The sequence below is a fragment of the Chiloscyllium plagiosum genome, unplaced genomic scaffold, assembly GCF_004010195.1.
Source record: "Chiloscyllium plagiosum isolate BGI_BamShark_2017 unplaced genomic scaffold, ASM401019v2 scaf_495, whole genome shotgun sequence".
NCBI lineage: Eukaryota > Metazoa > Chordata > Chondrichthyes > Orectolobiformes > Hemiscylliidae > Chiloscyllium > Chiloscyllium plagiosum.
The window spans coordinates 70-18,717 of NW_025212011.1; the positions used below are offsets into that span (position 1 = coordinate 70).

Here is an 18,648-nt window from a genome sequence, read left to right on the forward strand (position 1 = left end):
TATTATATAAATGTTGTCAGACCTTTGTTTCTCTGCAATACATTACTCCACACAAAAGAAAGAGTGAGACAGTAACTACAAACATACCAACCTATTTCAAACAATGGTTAACAGATATCTATCATGCGGAATCAAGGAAAAATGGGATGTTAATTGTATCTCAAAATTATTTTGGTTAATTATGAAATGTTCTTTTTGCTCAAAGAATCACTGTGGCTAGCTTCAACATTAAAAATGCCATAATTTCTACAAATGGACTGAACGTCTACAGAAATGGTAAACTTTCCAAATACCATGCCTGAAAGAAATCCTTGCATGCAGCACACAATGGTTAATACAATCACAGTTTTGAATGTAGTCCAACTGACATACCTCCTGAGGCAATGTAATACCCACTAGGTGCATACTGGGCAACCTGAACTTGATGAGCATGCTCAGTGTAAATATCAGCAATTTCTGGATGCTGAAACAAGACAAAAACATTTAAGACATTCTGAATTTTTAAAGATATGCAAATATCTGAAAATTAAACAAGGAAAAAACGATTACATCAATGTTCCTTATGACGACGCTTTTGTTGTTGGTATAAAGAAAGTTGATTCCTTTCGGATCACCTCCAAGGACCTTTGAAACACCTCTTTCCATTTGAGGAAGACAAGCAAACACTTTGGCTGTTGAGAAAGAAGAAAAGGACTGAGACAGATGCAATACTTTAAAATTCATGCAAGACTGTCCTTTACTGTACCTGAAATGCTAAGATTAGAATCTCAATTTTAATACAAAACATTTGGCAGACGGAAATATTGGGAAATAATGTTCTCCATTTATTCCCCAAGATGTTACAGTCTTCAAACTGAAAAAAAGAAAATGCTTGTTAGAATTAGATAAACGTGAGGTGCTGCATTTTGGTAAGGTAAATCAGGCCAGGTCTTATACACCTAATGGTAAGGTCTTGGGGAGTGCTGCTGAACAAAGAGACCTTGGAATGCAGGTTCATAGTTCCTTGAAAGTAGAGTTACACGTAGTTAGGATAGTGAAGGTGGCGTTAAGTATACTTTCCTTAATTGGACAGAGCATCGAGTATCGCAGTTGGGAGGTCATATTGCTGTTGTACAGGATACTGGTTAGGCTGCTTTTGAAATACTGTGTGCAATTCTGGTTTCCCTCCTATAGAAAGGATATTGTAAAACTTGGTAGGGTTTCGGAAAGATTTACAAGGATGTTGCCAGAGTTGGAAGGTTTGAGCTATAGGGAGGCTGAGGGGTGACCTTATAGAGGTTTATAAAATCATGAGGGGCATGGACAGGGTAAATAGACAAGGTTTTTTCCTCTGGGTTGGGGGAAGTCCAGAACTAGAGGGAGAAAAGATATAAAAGGGACCTAAGGAGCAACGTTTTCATGCAGAGGGTGGTGCATGTATGGAATGAGCTGGTACAATTACAACATTTAAAAGGCATCGTTTGGGTACATGAGTAGGAAGGGTTTAAGAGGGATATGGGCCAAGTGCAGGCAAATGGGACGATTAATTTAGGATATGTGGTTGGCACGGACGTGTTGGACTGAAGGATCTGTTTCCATGCTGTACATCTTTATGACTAAGTTTGGGTGAGAAGAAAAATCATAAGTAATCAACCTATTCACCTATATAAACAGGGAAGTATTTTATCCTGTGTGTTCAGCCTTATTATACGAGAACAGCATTAATTTCTGGAAAAACTGTTGATCTGCATCAGTGTGGCTGATATGACAATCTTCTCAGTCTCCAAACATTTGGGCTTGATCTCATTACCATACATTAAATAACCATATGGGTATGTGGTCACACGTAGCATCCTCCAGACAAAAAGTCCCATGTGCTTCTTAAAAATCTACTTGAAGGTGGCTGTTTGCCTGATGTCTTTGGCAATTTTCACCTTCCAGCCAACATCACAAAAAAGGGAACTAATCTAACAGCAATTTAAGAAATTCTAGATAATAACCGCTCTCTGGCTTCATGAAAAATTCATGCATTGTGCACCAAGCACTGTAACTGATATAAGTCACTATCTATATACAAGCCATGCCTCCCAATTCCACTTTGAACTTGAGTGTTCAAGTTACGCAACCTCATTTTCCTCTAGTGGCTGATCAGCTGTGGTTCAGTGATAGTACTTGCATTTCTTCACTGAAAAGTTTGTGGGATCAGGGTCTGTTCCAAAAACCTGAGCATTTAAGCTACACAGACATTTCAGCCTAGAAGAGTATGCTACAGTGTCAAAGTTAATATCTTTCAGAGATGTTGAACTGAGGTGCCACCTGCCTTTTTAGATGAATGTTAAAGATCACATAGCATCATGCTAAATGCAGACGATGTGATCATTTCTTCCACCCTTTGAAGAAGGAGCTAGATATAGTTCTTAGGACCATAAGGATCAAATGGTATGGGGTAAAAGCAGCAACAGTGCACTGAATTGGATGATCAGCCATAATCATATTGAATACCAGAGCAGGCTCCAAGGGTCAAATGGCCTACTCTTGCTCCTATTTTCTATGTATCTGTCACTATGTTTGAGGTCCTGTGTTCAAATTAGTGGCCTCACTTACTATATTAGTGAATTTACTTCAAATTCATGTAATTGGTTATAAAGCACTTTGGGACATTCTTAAATCATATAGGATACCATATACTCAAGTCTTTTTAAGAAGTAAAACCGAAAATATTCACGTAACATATTTGCAACATCAATCCACGTAAAGTGGAAAGGCCTCTGATGGTTAAATGTGTACATACTTCCAAAATTGGCTTTATTGTTGAAGGGAAGTTTGCAATTTTCAAAACACGTGATGGAAGTTTGGTTATTATCCCATTAAAAGCAGAATAATGCAAGATGACTAAAGATAAAGTTGCCATAGTCCTACTAGCTCTTGGGGCTGCTCTCAGTGAAAACTGATGATGGTTATAACACTCAAGCAAAGGGAGAAGCTGAGAAGGAGAGCGCTTCATGGTAACCTCAGCTAGCGTGGAAATTGAACCCATACTGTCAATTCTTGTGCCCACGTCATGTAGTGAGATCATGGTGGATCTGATTCCTACTCACCCAATAAATTTTCATCCCCTTATCATAAATCTACCTCTGCTTTCAAAATATTTAAAGACTCTCCCTCAAAAAGGCAGTGGAAGCAGTGTTCCAAAGTTTTAACGAGAGAAAAGACAACCCTTGTTTTTCAAAAGATTTTTCTAGATTCGTCCACACAGGGAAAGCTCCTTTGCACATGCACCCTGACAAGTCTCAAGACCTTTCAACTGAGTCATCTCTTACTCTAAAGTTCCAGGAGAGACAAGCCTAGCCTGACTCACCTTTCCATGTACCTCTTAACTGTTTCTAATGCAATTACATACTTCCATCAATAATGTACACAATGCTCATGATGTGGCCTATTACCATGTACCTGAAACACAGCCTCCATATATCTGTATCAATTTCTAATGGCAACAATAAAATTCTATTAGCTTTCCTAACTACTCACTGTACCAGCATATCAATCCTCTGCAATACATGCATGAGGTCACCCAGATCATTTTCCATCAGAGCTTTGGAATCTCTCCATTAGATAATTTTTCTTTTTCATTCTTCCTACTGAAACATATTGTGTCATCAGCAAATTCAGGAACCATACCTCCAATCCTTTCATCCAAATCATTTCTACAAATTACAAAAAGCTTAAGCCTCATCACTGATCCCTGTAGCACAGAAATCGTTACATCTTGCTATTTAGAAATGACCCAATTATGCCTTCTGTTTTCCATTTGCCAGCATATCTATCATATATACCATTAACTTTTACTTCCCACAAGAACCTTTGCATTTGACAAGGTGTCACATCATTCTGGAAACCTACGTTCAACATATCCAGTAGTTCTGTTTTGTCCACAGAACAAGTGGTTACCTCAAACATCTGCAATGAATTGGTTGAACATTATTACTCTGCCTACTTTTCCAACAGCACTGCTATAAACTCTTTATTAGAGTTTATATTCACCATAACAGAAGTTAAACTAACCAGCCTGTAGATTCCTGCTTTCTGTCCCCCTCCTTTTTGAATAAAGGTGTCACATTTGCTACTTTCCAACTTCAGGTAACCATCAATGAATCTTGGAAATTTTGGAAAATTAATACCAATAATCAACTATCTCACTGGCTACTTTTTACAAGACCCAAAACAAAAACCATCTGGAGCCATGGATTTGTCAGCCCACAGTTCCAATCATTTGTAAAGTATTGAGAGCAAATATGATTTGTGTACTGCAAGGATAGCACTGTAACTGTAGCAGTTACATAATGTGGATGGTTTGTAGCATTTGAGCACAAATGCAGTATTATTGTTAGTTAGATCCCCTTTGCAGAAATTGTTCTTAAAATTTCTCTTAAAAATGAATCTCCGGGATCTTATGCATCCAATGAGCTTTAAGCTGAGACTGTGTTCCTGTTGGGATATTACAGATTAGTTTCCATTCATACACTTGTAGACTAGTTACTGAATTTGAAAGCAAAGTATAAGGAAATGTGAGAATTGAATGATCAAACTTATTTCAGTAGGGATTTAAACTTGAAAAATCAGAGACTATTAAATGTCTAAATTACACAGATATACTAATAGTTAAAGGATACAAAACTAGAAAGAACATTTCTTATATTGGCTAGGTTTTGGCTAGTGGTGAACACAGATACACATTAAAATTTCTTATTTTTAAAAGCAAACAACTTTAAACGTGCACAAACATTAACAATAAAATTTACTTATAGAACAAATATTCAACAGTATACCGGAGAATAAAACATTCCGGTTTGGAAGACAGTAACACATAGTAAATGCAGTCCATTTTGATGTGATTAGAAAAAAAAAGCACGTCCTAACCAGTTACAGTTGCAATGCAGTTGAATTGAAGTTGTAGAACATCCACATAAATAGTTTGCTGTCAACTAAATTAACATTAAAAAAAAAACAAGTGGATTACTCTTAAGACAACACATGCTTCCCTTTCTCCAGTTAGAGTTGGTGGCTGCCTTCTTGAATCTACAGAGTGTGATGGTGGCATTGGGAATGTCAAGTTACAAGTTCAAGAGTGAGGAAAGAAACAAATCACAATTTCACTCAAAAATCAAAAAGGACTGCAGACGCTGTAAATTGAAAGCAGAAGCTGCTGGAAAAGCTCAGCAGGTCTGGAAGCATCTGTGAAGAGAAATCAGAGTGAACGTTTTGGGCCCAGTGACCCTTTTTCAGCTGGTTCTCAGAAAGGGTCACCAGATCTGAAATATTAACTCTAATTTCTCCTCACAAAAGCTGCCAAACATGATAAGCTTTTCCAGCAGTTTCTGTTTTGTTCACAATTTCACTCAATTGTGGAATAGGTTGAAGAGATTAAATTGGTTGATGTGATTAAAGTTTAATGTAACTTTACAATTAATGGATCAATTATCAAAGTAAAATTATTACTGATGGCATGTGTGCCAAAAAAGTAGGCATTACATTGCTTTTTACTTTGAGACAAGTATTTACAATATCTAGACAGGCATCTAATTAAGGCAAGTCCTGTCTGTAATATTCCCATTCCTGACTAAAATTGCAAAAGGGCATGTTAGTGCATGTGACAAGTTATCTATACGATTCGAAATGCTAATTTGTAGTCGAACAGTAAACACAAATAGAAATAACAGAAGGAATGAGTACAAATTAACACTAAGCAAAAGGAAACATGATTCAACAGTTCGAAACATTTTCTGGGATAGTTTTACTCCAAATGAATGGTTTCTGAATTTGATTGACGAAACATTTTACTGGACAAGTGCACTTCTACTAAAAAAAACACATTTCTCAGCAAGGCACGTCTATAATAAAAAGGTAGCAGGCTCCATTGCATGAACTTTAATCCGCAAAACGATCAGATGAGAAGCGATCTCAAATTATCTGTTGAATATCTCACTTAAATACGCAACTATTCTCGGGAGATGCGCCTTTCGAATATATTTCAGGTTGCCAAACAGATTCAATACATATGTATAATTGGAAGAGAGAAAGACACTTGTTAACTCCCTAATCCCAGTTTATTGAATTTGCTGACCAATCGAAAAGATCCGCCCTTTCCGTTTAGTTCCTCTAGAATTAGCAGAAACCCTACAGGCGACTGAAACATACTATCAAGTTTGAACATATCTAGGAGATAGGTAAATTCTACAAAAAAAAGAGGAAGGGCAGAGGGAGAGAGGAAGGGCAGAGGGAGGGAGGGCGTGGGGCGAGAAAGGGAATGAGCGAGGCTCCATCTTCACGTTTACTTCTCTCCCGTGGGAACCCCAGGCCCAGCCCTGAGACACGGGCTGAGGTCAGCCCCAAATGCCCCGCTCACTGCCACCTCAAGGCTCTGAGTAGCAGAGCCACTGTTACAGGGAGGAAGAGGAAGCCCTGGGGCCGGTCCGTACCCGCCCTGCAAAAACACTTACCCAGTTCGTAAGGCATCTCCGCTCGCTGAGCTGCACGCACACAGACGGACGGATAGATAGACAGACAGACCTGGCGCTGGTGTACACAGGGGCACTCAACCAAACTCCCCTCCCCAAAGATATATAAACCTGGTCCGGACACAGCTCCGGCTCTATCTGTAGCTTGCCTGCCTGCAGGATTCACAGACAGGGTGGAGGCACAGCAACCCGGAAACAGGCGCACGCTCGCTCCCTCCCTCCCTCACTTTGACCAAATATAGTCAAAGCCGCTCAAGCGGCCGCCGCTCTGAGCCCGAGCACAAACCAGCGCCTCCTCCATCGCCTGACGCCAGCGCGCACTGCAGCCGCGGCCGCGCTTTCCCACGCCCCCGGGAGCAGCGGCAGCACGCGCGCCTGGGTGGGGGGGATTGGGGGCGTGCGGGGAAGCGGGCAGCTCGTGCACGGCCAGGCACGGTGGGGGGTATGGGGTTTGCAAAGGGTGCAGCGCCCTTTCTGCAGCATTCCCCACCCCAAAGCAGGTCTCAGGGAGAATGCGGAAGGAATCGTGCTCTCTCTGTCTCTCCACCCACGATACCAAAGCCCGCTCCCGAGAGTTTCTTCAATTTGCCTTTTATGGAATAGAATTTCTCTGCAAAGTGCGGACCTCCTTCAGAACTTGGACTCGAGTCAGGAGGAGTAGTTTAGTGCCACTCCTCCACACCCAGGCCACCTCGGGCCAGAATTGCTTCGTGAAAGGTTTTAGGTTTGTTTTTCTTTGAGCGGATGTAAAACCCAAAAAAAAATACTGCGGATGTTGGAAATCTGTAACATAAGAGCCACAAACAGGACTCGAAACATTCACTCAGTTTCTCTCTCCGCAGATGCTGCTGAGTTTCTCCAGCAGTCTCCGAGTTTTAGGGTTATTTTATAATGTGTTAAAGGCGAGAGGGGTGTTGAGGGTGACGTGGCCCGTTCCTGAGTTTGAGGGGTGATCATTGGAGGCACGGCCGCGCAAGGAGGGGCAAAGAGAGTTGGAGTTTACACCGAAGTGAAGCGTTCACGGGGGCTAATGGCGCAGAAGACTGTAGAAGAGGAAGGAGTAAAGCTCAAAAAGCGATTTAACGTAAACGCTGAAAATCCAGCACTTTGGATTGAAATCCATGGCGATTTTTAGGCGTTGAATAAATGGGATTTGGTGTAAATTAGGATACAGTCAGTAGAGGTTTTTGAAGGGAAAGATATGACAGGAAAGTATTAAACCATTTGAATCTGGAGGTTACAAAAATAGGGATCAGGGGTTCAGCTGCAGATAAGCGACTACAATTCCTGCTCCACAGACTGGAAGTAGATGTGGATGAGCTGGAGTATTTGAGTGAATGCATTTGAGAGTCTCAGACCATTAAAGGTGCCAGGATGCCAAGAATTTTCTTTTGTTGTTATCTTTTCCTGAGGTTCAATTCAGATCTGGGGTAGAGAGGGAGAGATGAGGCAAGTGGACCAATGGCAAGAGCTCACAGTCAGTTGGGTAGCAGCTTCTACTCCATTGACTTAAGCCAAACGTGGTATACTGAGACTAGGCAGTGTGTGTGTGTTGGGAATGTGGGCAAGGATGGGACAAGTATTCATAGACCTCCTGACCCCAAAAGTATTGCTAATTTCTTTATGATTTCCTGTGATTTTCATCAGTTCCTGCTGTCCTGTTTTTGCCATCAACCTTGCCAAATAGTCTTCAACCCCTTTTGTTCCTCAGTACAACTCCTATCTCACATAACTCCCAGGAGCAGAGACTTGTATAGATCTGGTAAACATTTGGTCTAGTTATTCACTACCACTTTTCGTTGGTCAATATCCAAGTATTACAATACTCCCCTTGTCACAAATAAATACTTCTGTTCCTTCAAGAGTATCCTGTGGATGAAGAACAAACAGGTACATGCTTCCTCAAAATCCTTCTCTATTTATCCCAACATCAGGGACAACATTTATAGATTTCCTTGCCTCACTATATGGTATCATGCTGCCTCAACTTTTACCTTTCACCTCAATTCAACTGGCAGCATTTCCTTTTATGAAGACACTCCTCCAATCCCTCATCACTGTGAAGACGAGTCATATTTGAACTTAAAACTCTGTTTCTCTCCACAGATGCAGCTAGACAAGCTTGAGTATCTCCAGCATTTTCTGTTTTTATCCCTCATCACTGTGCCTTATCTTTCATCTCCTATGCGACTCCAAGTTCACCTGTTTTATGAAACCGACCTTTTCTCCTCTTGCGCTCACCAGACTCAACTTCAGATTAATGTAGTTTTGACTGAAACTGTCAATGGTTTCCATCCTCCAATCCTAGGGATGAATGAAAATAATAAGCCCCTCAATTTTGCTTTACTATTTAATAAGATCACAGTTGATCTGATGGCGGCCTTAATTCTTGCCTGCCTCCACATCCCTTGACTCTCATAGTTTAAAAAAAATCTGACCAACTCAGTCTTCAATGATCCAGCCTCCACTGGTCTCTGCCACAGAGAATTTAGAAAAATGAAAGAAGGTGTTTTTCCTTTTTTGTCTTAAATGAAAGAGACTTTATTCTCAAATTGTGGCCCCTAGTTCCTGGTCAGACATGCATCTTTTATCCTCCAAAAATATAATAAATAGCAAGTAATATTCATGCCTCACAACTGCTATTCAATGATCACCTACAACAAAAGAGCATCTAATCAACACCCCTTGACATTCAGCAGCACTATTGCTGGAACCCCCACACCTACATCTTGAGATTGCTATTGACTGGAAATTGAATTGGAGCAGTTGTATAAATATTTTGGCCACAAGAGCAGGTCAGAAACTGGGAATTCTCTGGTGAATACCTCACTTTATATCTGCCATTAATCTATCCATTGTGTACAATAATGATAGAATATTCTTGATGATCCAGAAAGAATGTATCTCAAACAACTCTCAAGAAATTCCTCAGTATCTAGACAGAGCAGACCACTTGACCAGCATCCCAGCCAGGAATCAATAGAAGGAAATATGTCTAAACTGTTTCCCATGTAAGTATATCACACCTTTAATGAGATGATTGACACTATACATGATACTTAATGGTGGTGTTGTCAATATATTGTCAACTTTGTCTTCTAAGTTTAAGAGACAAATTGCACACCCAAGTTTTACATCTTTAAAATAAATGTGAAAATTTCTCATTATGACCACTCTTGAATGAAGGATCCTGTATAGTTCAGATAATTGATCAATCCTATTCCATTACACATCAGGCCTGAAATCGCCTCTTCCCTGGTTGGTTTCAGAACACATTGTTCTAAGAAACTGATCTGATTACACATTGTGAATTCAGGACTAAATTAGATTCCATATAGCATGGAAACAGGCCTTCAGCTCTCCGAAGAGTAAGCCACCCAAAACCATTTCCCTCTGACTAATGCACCTAACCCTATGGGCAATTTAGCATGGCCAATTCACCTAACCTGCACATCTTTGGATTGTGGAAGGAAGCCAGCGCATCCAGAGGAAACCTGCTTAGACACAGGGAGAATATGCAAACTCCACACAGACAGTTGCCTGAGGCTGGAATTGAACCTGGGATCCTGGTGAGCCACCATGCCACCCCTAACTATATTTGCCAATATGATTCACCTAAGATTAAAATCACTCATATTGTTCCAATGCCTTCATTAAAAGTCCCATAATTTCATGATTTTTTATCTGTTCTACATTAAACCAAAATCTGTCAGCAGCTTATTTTCCATGCTACTTTTTATCTCTATCCAGTGATTTTACATATTAACTTTTTCAGTCAAGATCATTTCTCACTCCTATGCTGAACCCATCCATTATTACCAGAGCTACCCCACATTTCTTCTTTGTTTCTATCCTTTTGAAATGTCAAATACTTTTGAATATTCAATATGCAACCTTGGTCTGCCAACAACCAAGTCTTTCTAATGGCTATCATATCATACCCATTTATTTCTATCTTGTTATATATGCTTTGAGCTCAGATAAAGATCCTATAGTTTTGTTTTTCTCCATACTCTGACTCATAGAGTCAAATAGTCACAGAGTCCTACAGCACAGAGACAGGCCCTATGGCCCAAACCTGTCCAAAATGTCCATCCATGATAACTCCATTTCCCTTCATCTTGGCCCATATCCTTCTAAACTTTTCCTAACCATTTATTTGTCCAAATGCCTTTAAATGTGTTAATGTACCTGCCTCAACCACTTCTGTTGGCAGCTCATTCCACATGCGTACCACCCTCTGTGTAAAACAGTTGCCCTTCAGGTTTCCTTTTCTTCTTTCTCCTCTAACCTTAAACTCTAGTCCTCGATTTGTCAACTCTATCCAAGCCGCTCATGACCTTATATACTTCTATAAGATTCCCCCCTCAGTCTCCGATATGCTAAATAAAAAAAGTCCTAGCTTATCCAACCTCTGCCTATAGCTCAGACTGTTGAGTCAGGCAACTTCCGTGTAAATTTCATATACACTCTTTCTAGTTTAATAACATCCTTCCTTTCGCAAGGTGACCAAAATTGAACACAATACTTCAAGTGCAGCCTCACCAATGTCCTGTTCAACTGCAACACAACTTCCCAACTTCTATACTCAATGCCCTGTCTACCTGTGACTCCACTTTCAAAGAACCATGCACCTGAACTCCAAGGTCCCTCTAATCCACTACATTCCTTAAAGCCCTACCGTTCACCATGAAACTCTCGCCTTGATTTGACTTTCAAAAATACAAGACTTCACACTTACCTATATTTAATTCTATTTGTCATTTCTCGGCCCAATTCCGCAGCTGATCAAGGTCCTGCTGCAATTTCTGATAATCTTCCTCACAATTTATAATACCATCAATTCTAGTGCCATCTGCAAATTTGTAATCTTGTACATTCTCATCCAAATCATTGATACAGATAACATACAACAATGGGCCAAGCACCGACCCCTGAGGCACTCCACAAGTTACAGGCTTACAGTCTGACAAGCACCCTTCCATTATTACCCTCTGCTCCCTCCCATCAAGTCAATTGTATATCCAATTTGCCAGCTGCCCCAAACATCCGGAGCAGCCTACCATGTGGAACCTTATCAAAGCCCTTACTGAAATCCATATAGACTGTGTCTACTGCTCTGCCCTCATCAATCTTCCTGGTCACTTTACCAATGAACTCTAACAAATTTGTGAGGCAAATTTTGAACTCACAGCGCCATGCTGACTATTCCTAATCAAGCCCTGAATTCAAAATGCACGTTTTTCTTATCTCAGAATCTTCTCAAGAAACTATCACAGATGTTGAGCTTAGTAGTCTATAGTCCAGATTTTTCTTTGCAGTCCTTCTTGAATGAGCCTCACCCATGACTAACAATGACGTAAAAATGTCAGCCAGGGCCCTCGCAATTTCTTCTCTAACCTCTTGCAGTGTTCTTGGATATATCTGGTCAGGACCAGGAGATTTATCCACCTTCATACATTCTAATACATCCAACAGCTCCTCCTTGATATAGACTGTCCCCAAGATATGATCACTAACTCCCCCAAGTTCCCAAGTCTTCATGTCTTTCTCCAAGTAAACACAGAGGAGAAGTATTCATTGAAGATGTCATCTATCTCCTGTCGATCTATGCCATACATGTCCACTTTGGTCCTTGAGGGGTCCTATTCTCTCTCTCTGGTTATTCTTTTTCCTTTACGTAAGTAACCGCTTTGGATTCACCCTAACCTTCTCAGCCAAGGCTATCTTGTGGCCCCTTTTTGCCCTCCTAATTTCCTTTTTCAATAAACTCCTATTTCCCCTATTTACCTGCAGGGATTCCCTTGATCCTACCTGCATGTACCTGAGTCATGCCTCCTTTTTTCTGGTCACAGCCTCAATATTTCTTGTCATCCAGGATTCCCTATTCCTGTCAACCTTGTCTTTATAGACCTTGAAGACTTGCTATCACACTTCTAAAGGCTTCCCACTTGCTGGACGTCCCTTTGCCTGCAAACAAGCTACTCCAATCAACCTCTGCAAGCTCTAATTCCATCAAAATTCACTTTGCCCCAATTTAGAACTTGAACCTGTGGACCAGTTTTGTCCTTCTATTGGCTAGTATCCTTCTATGTCTGTATTCTGTCACATTCTGATGATCATTGCCTAGTGTGCTATCTGCATCATTGTCTTGTCCTTTCTCTTTAATTTTCTAAATTTTCCCTCACCTGAATCCAGTATTTAGTTTAAAGTACTCTATACAGCCCTAAGTTTTCATTTATCCTACAAACTGGTCCCAGTACAATTTAGGTGAAACTGACTCCATTGGGTCTGATGCATGTATTGAAACCCATTTCTCTCACATCAATCTTTAAGCCACAAATTTAACTCTGAACTTCTTTCTCCTAAGCTAATTTGCTTTTAGATCAGGTTGTAAGGACTATGTCTATTTGTTTCTAAAATGTGGGTACTGAAATGAGAAACAGCTATTTTAACAAAAAAAGTTTTGAAAAACATACTTTGAAAAACAAGCAGCATGATACCCATGGCAAGCATCATAACAGCCTGTTTGTATCAGCAGGAGGAGGTATAGTCATCAACGGTGACCGACTCAATATTGACATCTTCTACAAACCATCGACATCCCACAGTTACCTGGACGACACCTCCCCCCACCCTGCCTCCTGTAAAAATGCTATCCCTTATTCCCAATTCCTCCACCTCTGCTACATCTGCTCTCAGGAGGATCAGTTCCACCACAGAACACACCAGATGATCTCCTTCTTTAAGGACCACAACTTCCCTTCCCACGTGGTTGATGATACCCTCCAGCGCATCTCATCCACTTCCCGCACCTCCGCCCTTGAACCCCACTCCTCCAAATGCAACAAGGACAGAACCACCCCCCAGTTCTCACTTTGCATCCCATGAACCTCTGTATACATCGCTTCATTATCCGCCATTTCTGCCACCTACAAACGGACCCCACAACAGGGGTATATTTCCCTCCTGACCCTATCCGCTTTCCTTAAAGACTGTTCCCTCCGCGAATCCCTCGTCAGGTTGACACCCCCTCCATCAACCCACCTTCCCCCTCTGACACCTTCCCCTGCCACTGCAGAAATTGCAAAACCTGCACCCACACCTTCCCCCTCACCTCTGTCCAAGGCCCCAAAGGAGCCTTCCACATCCATCAAAGTTTCACCTGCACTTGCACATGTCATTTACTGTATCCGTTGCTCCCGATGCAGTCTCCTCTACATTGGGGAGACAGGACGCCGACTTGCAGAGTGTTTCAGAGAAGATCTCCGGGACACACGCACCAACCAACCCCATCGCCTCCGTGGCCAAACACTTCAACTCCCCTTCCCACTCTGCCAAGGTCATGCACGTCCTGGGTCTCCTCCATCGCCGCTCCCTAACCACCCGACGCCTGGAGGAAGAACACCTCAACTTCCACCTCGGAACCCTCTAACCCCATTGCATCAATGTGGATTTCACCAGTTTCCTCATTTTCCCTCCCTCCCCCCACCTTATCCCAGATCCAACCTTCCTACTTGGCATCATCCTCATGACCTGTCCTACCTGTCCATATTCTTTCCCACCTATCCACTCCACCCTCCCCTCTGACCTATCACCATCACCCCCCACCTCCATCAACCTCTTTCACTTTCAGCTACCTTCCCCCAGCCCCACCCCATCCCAATTATCTCACCATTCCCTCAGCTGACAGCCTCACTCCTGATGAAGGGCTTTTGCCTGAAACGTCGATTCTCCTGCTCCTTGAATGCTGTTTGAACTGCTGTGCTTTTCCAGCACCACACTGTCAACTCTAATTTCCAGCATCTGCAGTCCTCACTTTTGCCATGATATGTTGAATTAAGATGGAGAGTATTATGTTGGATTCTGAAATGAGGATGCTGAATCTAAATAAAAGAAATTATGATGGTGTGAGGTGTGAACTGGTTCTGATAAATTGGGAAGATTATTTAAAGGGATGACTGTGGACAGACGGTGGCAAACAGTTAAATAGTTCGTGGAAAAACTGCATCAATTGTTTATTTCTGTCTGGCATAAAAATAAAATGGGAACGGTGGCCTGACCATAATTAACAATGGAAATTTTAAAAAGTTTTAGATCCAAGGAAGAGGCATACAAATTAGCCAAAAAAGACCTGAGGATTGGAAGTGGAGCCGAGCAATGGCAGGAGTTTCTGGGATAATTGGGAGGCACAGAAGAAATTCATCCAAGGAAAGAGAAACATACTAAGAGAGGGACGAGGAAATCGTCAGAATGGCTGACAAAGGAACTAGGGACAGCAGAAAAGCAAAAGAAAAAGCATACAATGAGGTGAAGATTAGTGGGAAGCCAGAGGAGTAGGAAGACTTTAAAAACCAGCAGACGACAGCCACAGGAGGGGAGAAGATTAATAATGAGGGTAGGCTAGCTAGTAATATAAGAACAAAAGTATAGGAGTTGGGACATTATGTTGAGGTTGCACAAGATATCGGTGAGGCCTCTTCTGGAATACTGTGTCCAGTTCTGATCACCCAGTTATAGGAAGGATATTATCAAGCTGGAGAAGATGTAGAAGAGATTTACCAGGAACGTTGCTGGGTAAGGAAGGTTTGAGTTATAAAGATAGGCTGGGACTTTTTTCACAGGAGTGTAGGAGGTTGAGACGTGACCTGATAGAAGTTTATAAAATAACGAGGGGTATATAAAGAGCTGATGGTGGTTGTCTTTTTCCTAAGATGGGAAATTTGGAGGCTGGGGGTGCATTTTTATGGTGAGAAGAGAGAGATTTAAAGAAAACATAGGCATTTTTTTACATAGAGGGTAGTTTGCATGTGGACTGAACTTCCTGAGGAAGTTCCTTGGTCATTGTTAAAGTTTGAGACTCCATTTTTAAGGATGAGATTACAGAGTACTTGAAAGTACATGGTAAAGTAGAATCGAGTCAGTACGGCTTCGACAAGGGGAAATCATGCCTGACAAATCTGTTAGAATTCTTTGAGGAGGTAATAAGTAAGTTAGACAAAGAAGATAGCCAGTGGATGTGATCTATATAGATTTCTAGAAGGCCTTTGACAAGGTGCCACACAGGAGGCTGCTAAGTAACGTAAGAGCCGAGGTCAGACAAACTAGCCTATAACTTCCTGTCTTCTGCCTCCCTCTCTTAAACAGAGATGTTACAGTGGCCAACTTCCAGTCGTCTGGGTCCCTCTCTGACTCCAGTGATTCCTGAAAGATCATCAGCAATGCCTCCACAATCTCTTCAGCAATATCCTTCAGAATTTTGGGGTGCAGTCCATTTGGTCTGGGTTAATTTATCCATCTTCAGACCTGTCAGCTTCCCTCACACCTTCTCTAGTAATGACCACTACACTCACTTCTTTCTCTTGATTGTTTTAAAGTTCTGGTATGCTACTGTGTTCCACCGTGAAGACTGATGCAAAGTACCTGTTCAGTTCCTCCACCATTTCTTTGTTAGAAGCTGGCATGCAATTTTCTATTCTGTTATTTTAATAATTGCATTAAAGACTGAGCTAAAATAGCAGTCAAAACAATTGAAAATATTGGTCTTTGGGTATCTTAATTTCAAGGTTCAACTTCATTAAACTGAAAATCACACATTCTTTACAGATACCCTGATCCTTCTTTCATTTTAGTAACTTAAACAAAAATGTCTCATTTTTACTAAAGAGCAGGAAGAGATGCAATTCTGATGATCACTCACCAGGGTTGGAGAAACCAATTTAACCAGCCACTGGAATTTTAACTGACTTTGGATAAAACATTGTAACTTTGTAGCAGTGACAGCGAAGATTTATACTTAAGAGGGAAATCAGGAGGGCAAAGAAAGGACATGAGATAGCTTTGACACATCCAGTTAAGGAGAATCCAAAGGAATTCTACAAATACGTGAAGGACAAAAAGGTAACTAGGGAGAGATTAGGCCCCTTAAAGATCAGCAAAACTGCCTATGTGTGGAACTGCAAGAGATGGGGAGATACTAAATGAGTATTTTTGCATTAGTGTTTACTGTGGAGAAGGATATGGACGATATAGAACGTGGGGAAATAAATAGTGATCTCTTGAAAAATATCCATGTTACAGAGAAGGAAGTCTTAAAATGAATCAAGGTGAGTTAAGTCCCTGGGACCTGATCCAATGTACCCCAGAACTCTTTGGAAAGCTAGGGAAGTGATTACTGGGTTCCTTGCTGAGATATTTGGATCATTGATAGCCACAGGTGAAGTGCCAGCAGACTGGAGGTTGGCTAATGTGGTGCCACTGTTTAAGAAAGGTGGCAAGAGAAAGCCAGGAAACTATAGACTGGTGAGCCTGATATCGGTGGTAGGCAAGTTGTTGACGGGAATCCTGAGGGACAGGATTTAAATGTATTTAGAAAGGCAGAGACTGATTAGGGATAGTCAAAAGGGCTTTGTGCGTGGGAAATCGTGTCTCATGAACTTGATTGAGTTTTTTGAAGAAGTAATAAAGAGGATTGATGAGGGCAGAGCAATGGACATGATCCATATGGACTTCAGTAAGGTGTTCGACAAGGTTCCTCATGGTAGACTGGTTAGCAAGGTTAGATCACATGAAATACAGAGAGAACTAGTTATTTGAATACAGAAATGGCCCGAAGGCAGAAGACAGAGGTTGGTGGTGGAGGCTTGCTTTTCAAAGTGGAGGCCTGTGACCAGCAGTGTGCCGTAAGGATTGGTGCTGAATCTATTTTTTTTTTGTCAATATACAAATGATTGCGAGTTTTGAGAAGATTTGTAGCTCAGGTTGAAGTTCTTGATATAGGTTTGCTCGCTGAACTGGAAAATTCATTTTCAGATGTTTCGTCCCCATACGTGGTAACATAATCAGTAAGCCTCCATATGAAGTATAGGTGGCATGGCCTGATTTGTATTTGTTTAGGTTTCCTTTGGGTTGGTGATGTCATTTCCTGTGTTGATGCCATTTCCCACAGTGGTGCCATTTCCTGTTCTTTTTCTGAGGGGGGCAGTAAATGGGATCCAAGTCTATGTGTTGATAGAGTTCCGGTTGGAATGCCATGCTTCTAGCAATTCTCGTGTGTGTCTCTGTTTGGTTGACCTAGGATGGATGAGTTGTTCCAGTTGAAGTGGTGTCCTTCCTCATCTGTATGTAAGGATAATAGTGAGAGTTGGTCATGTCTTTTTGTGGCTAGTTGATGTTCATGTATCCTGGTGGCTAGTTTTCTGCCTGTCCTGTTTGTTACAACTCTTGCAAGGTATTTTGTAAATGACATTAATTTTGCTTATTGTCTTTCTTGGGAAGCAATCATCCCAACACTCACAAACGAAGCTGTATTAGAACATTATTTCAACGAGCCACCACACACTGCAGCACAGTGGAAAATCAGATATATGGTATATTCAAAAAGAGCAAGTATCGAATGAACACAGTCCACCGATCAATACATCAATTGTTCTGTCATCACTCATATTTGTCGTTATATTGTGTATTTTAATTAGTTAAGGTAGAAATTTAATACAATATTTAGATTTTCACCATTCTCATTTGAAGTACTGCCCTACATTAGTGAAGAAAAAATGTGTAGAATTCACCAATGAACCGACATAATTGTTTCCTCTAGGCCTCAGCTCTCCCTGCCTTTTGGTCCCTTCCCAGGATTGTTTCTTTTGTATAAAAGACCAGCAAACTATCACTTCCTTTACTGTTTACTCAGTGCTGCTTTTTCTGATATTCTCCTACTGCACATTGTTTGCTGATCATACACCATCTCTAGCTTTGGCTGCAGCCTCTTTAGTTGTCTAATCCTGGCTATTTAAAAGTTGTCCCTGAAGCTCCTTTATAACTCTTTGTCCCCCCCTGCCCCAGTCTTCATCAAATGCATCAGTCAACTAAAAATGAGTACCCTTAAACTTCCACTTGAAGCCTTAAGCTGATTCCTCCCTCTGAAGAAAAGTGGCATACTTCTAATGATATTGAAAGTGTAACACAATGCAAGTGTTGGGCTGCTGGTTTCAATTCCATAGATGGGTGCACTCAGGGTCTTCTTGGTACGAAGGCGGGTCTCAATAATCTTCGCCAACTGAATCTTCACTCAGGGAATGGCAGCCAGGTTTCTCCTCTTATCTGAGTCCATCTGGAATATTCTCTGATTTCAACCAATGGGGTCACAGCCGAGGGG

The 18,648-nt window shown here is 41.3% G+C and overlaps 1 protein-coding gene and 1 long non-coding RNA gene across 2 annotated transcripts; one reads left to right on the top strand and one right to left on the bottom strand.

Moving 5' to 3' along the window:
* Window positions 1-325: 325 nt before the first annotated feature.
* LOC122547248 (WD repeat-containing protein 1-like) lies at window positions 326-6,708 on the bottom strand. The gene is made up of 3 exons (XM_043685890.1): window positions 6,477-6,708; window positions 550-671; window positions 326-463 (listed from the first exon to the last, which is right to left on the bottom strand). The coding sequence occupies exons 1-3, from the start codon at window positions 6,490-6,492 to the stop codon at window positions 341-343; spliced, it is 261 nt and encodes an 86-aa protein (XP_043541825.1). The 5' UTR covers window positions 6,493-6,708; the 3' UTR covers window positions 326-340.
* Window positions 6,709-7,124: 416 nt separating this feature from the next.
* LOC122547249 lies at window positions 7,125-13,076 on the top strand. The gene is made up of 3 exons (XR_006310937.1): window positions 7,125-7,218; window positions 9,388-9,505; window positions 13,036-13,076. It is a non-coding gene; the product is annotated as an uncharacterized LOC122547249 (long non-coding RNA).
* The last annotated feature ends 5,572 nt before the right edge of the window (window positions 13,077-18,648 follow it).

Coding starts and splice junctions, on each gene's coding strand:
- LOC122547248 (XM_043685890.1), bottom strand. Junction 464..549: donor TCGTCATAAGGAACATTGAT/GTAATCGTTTTT, acceptor GTCTTGTTTCAG/CATCCAGAAATTGCTGATAT.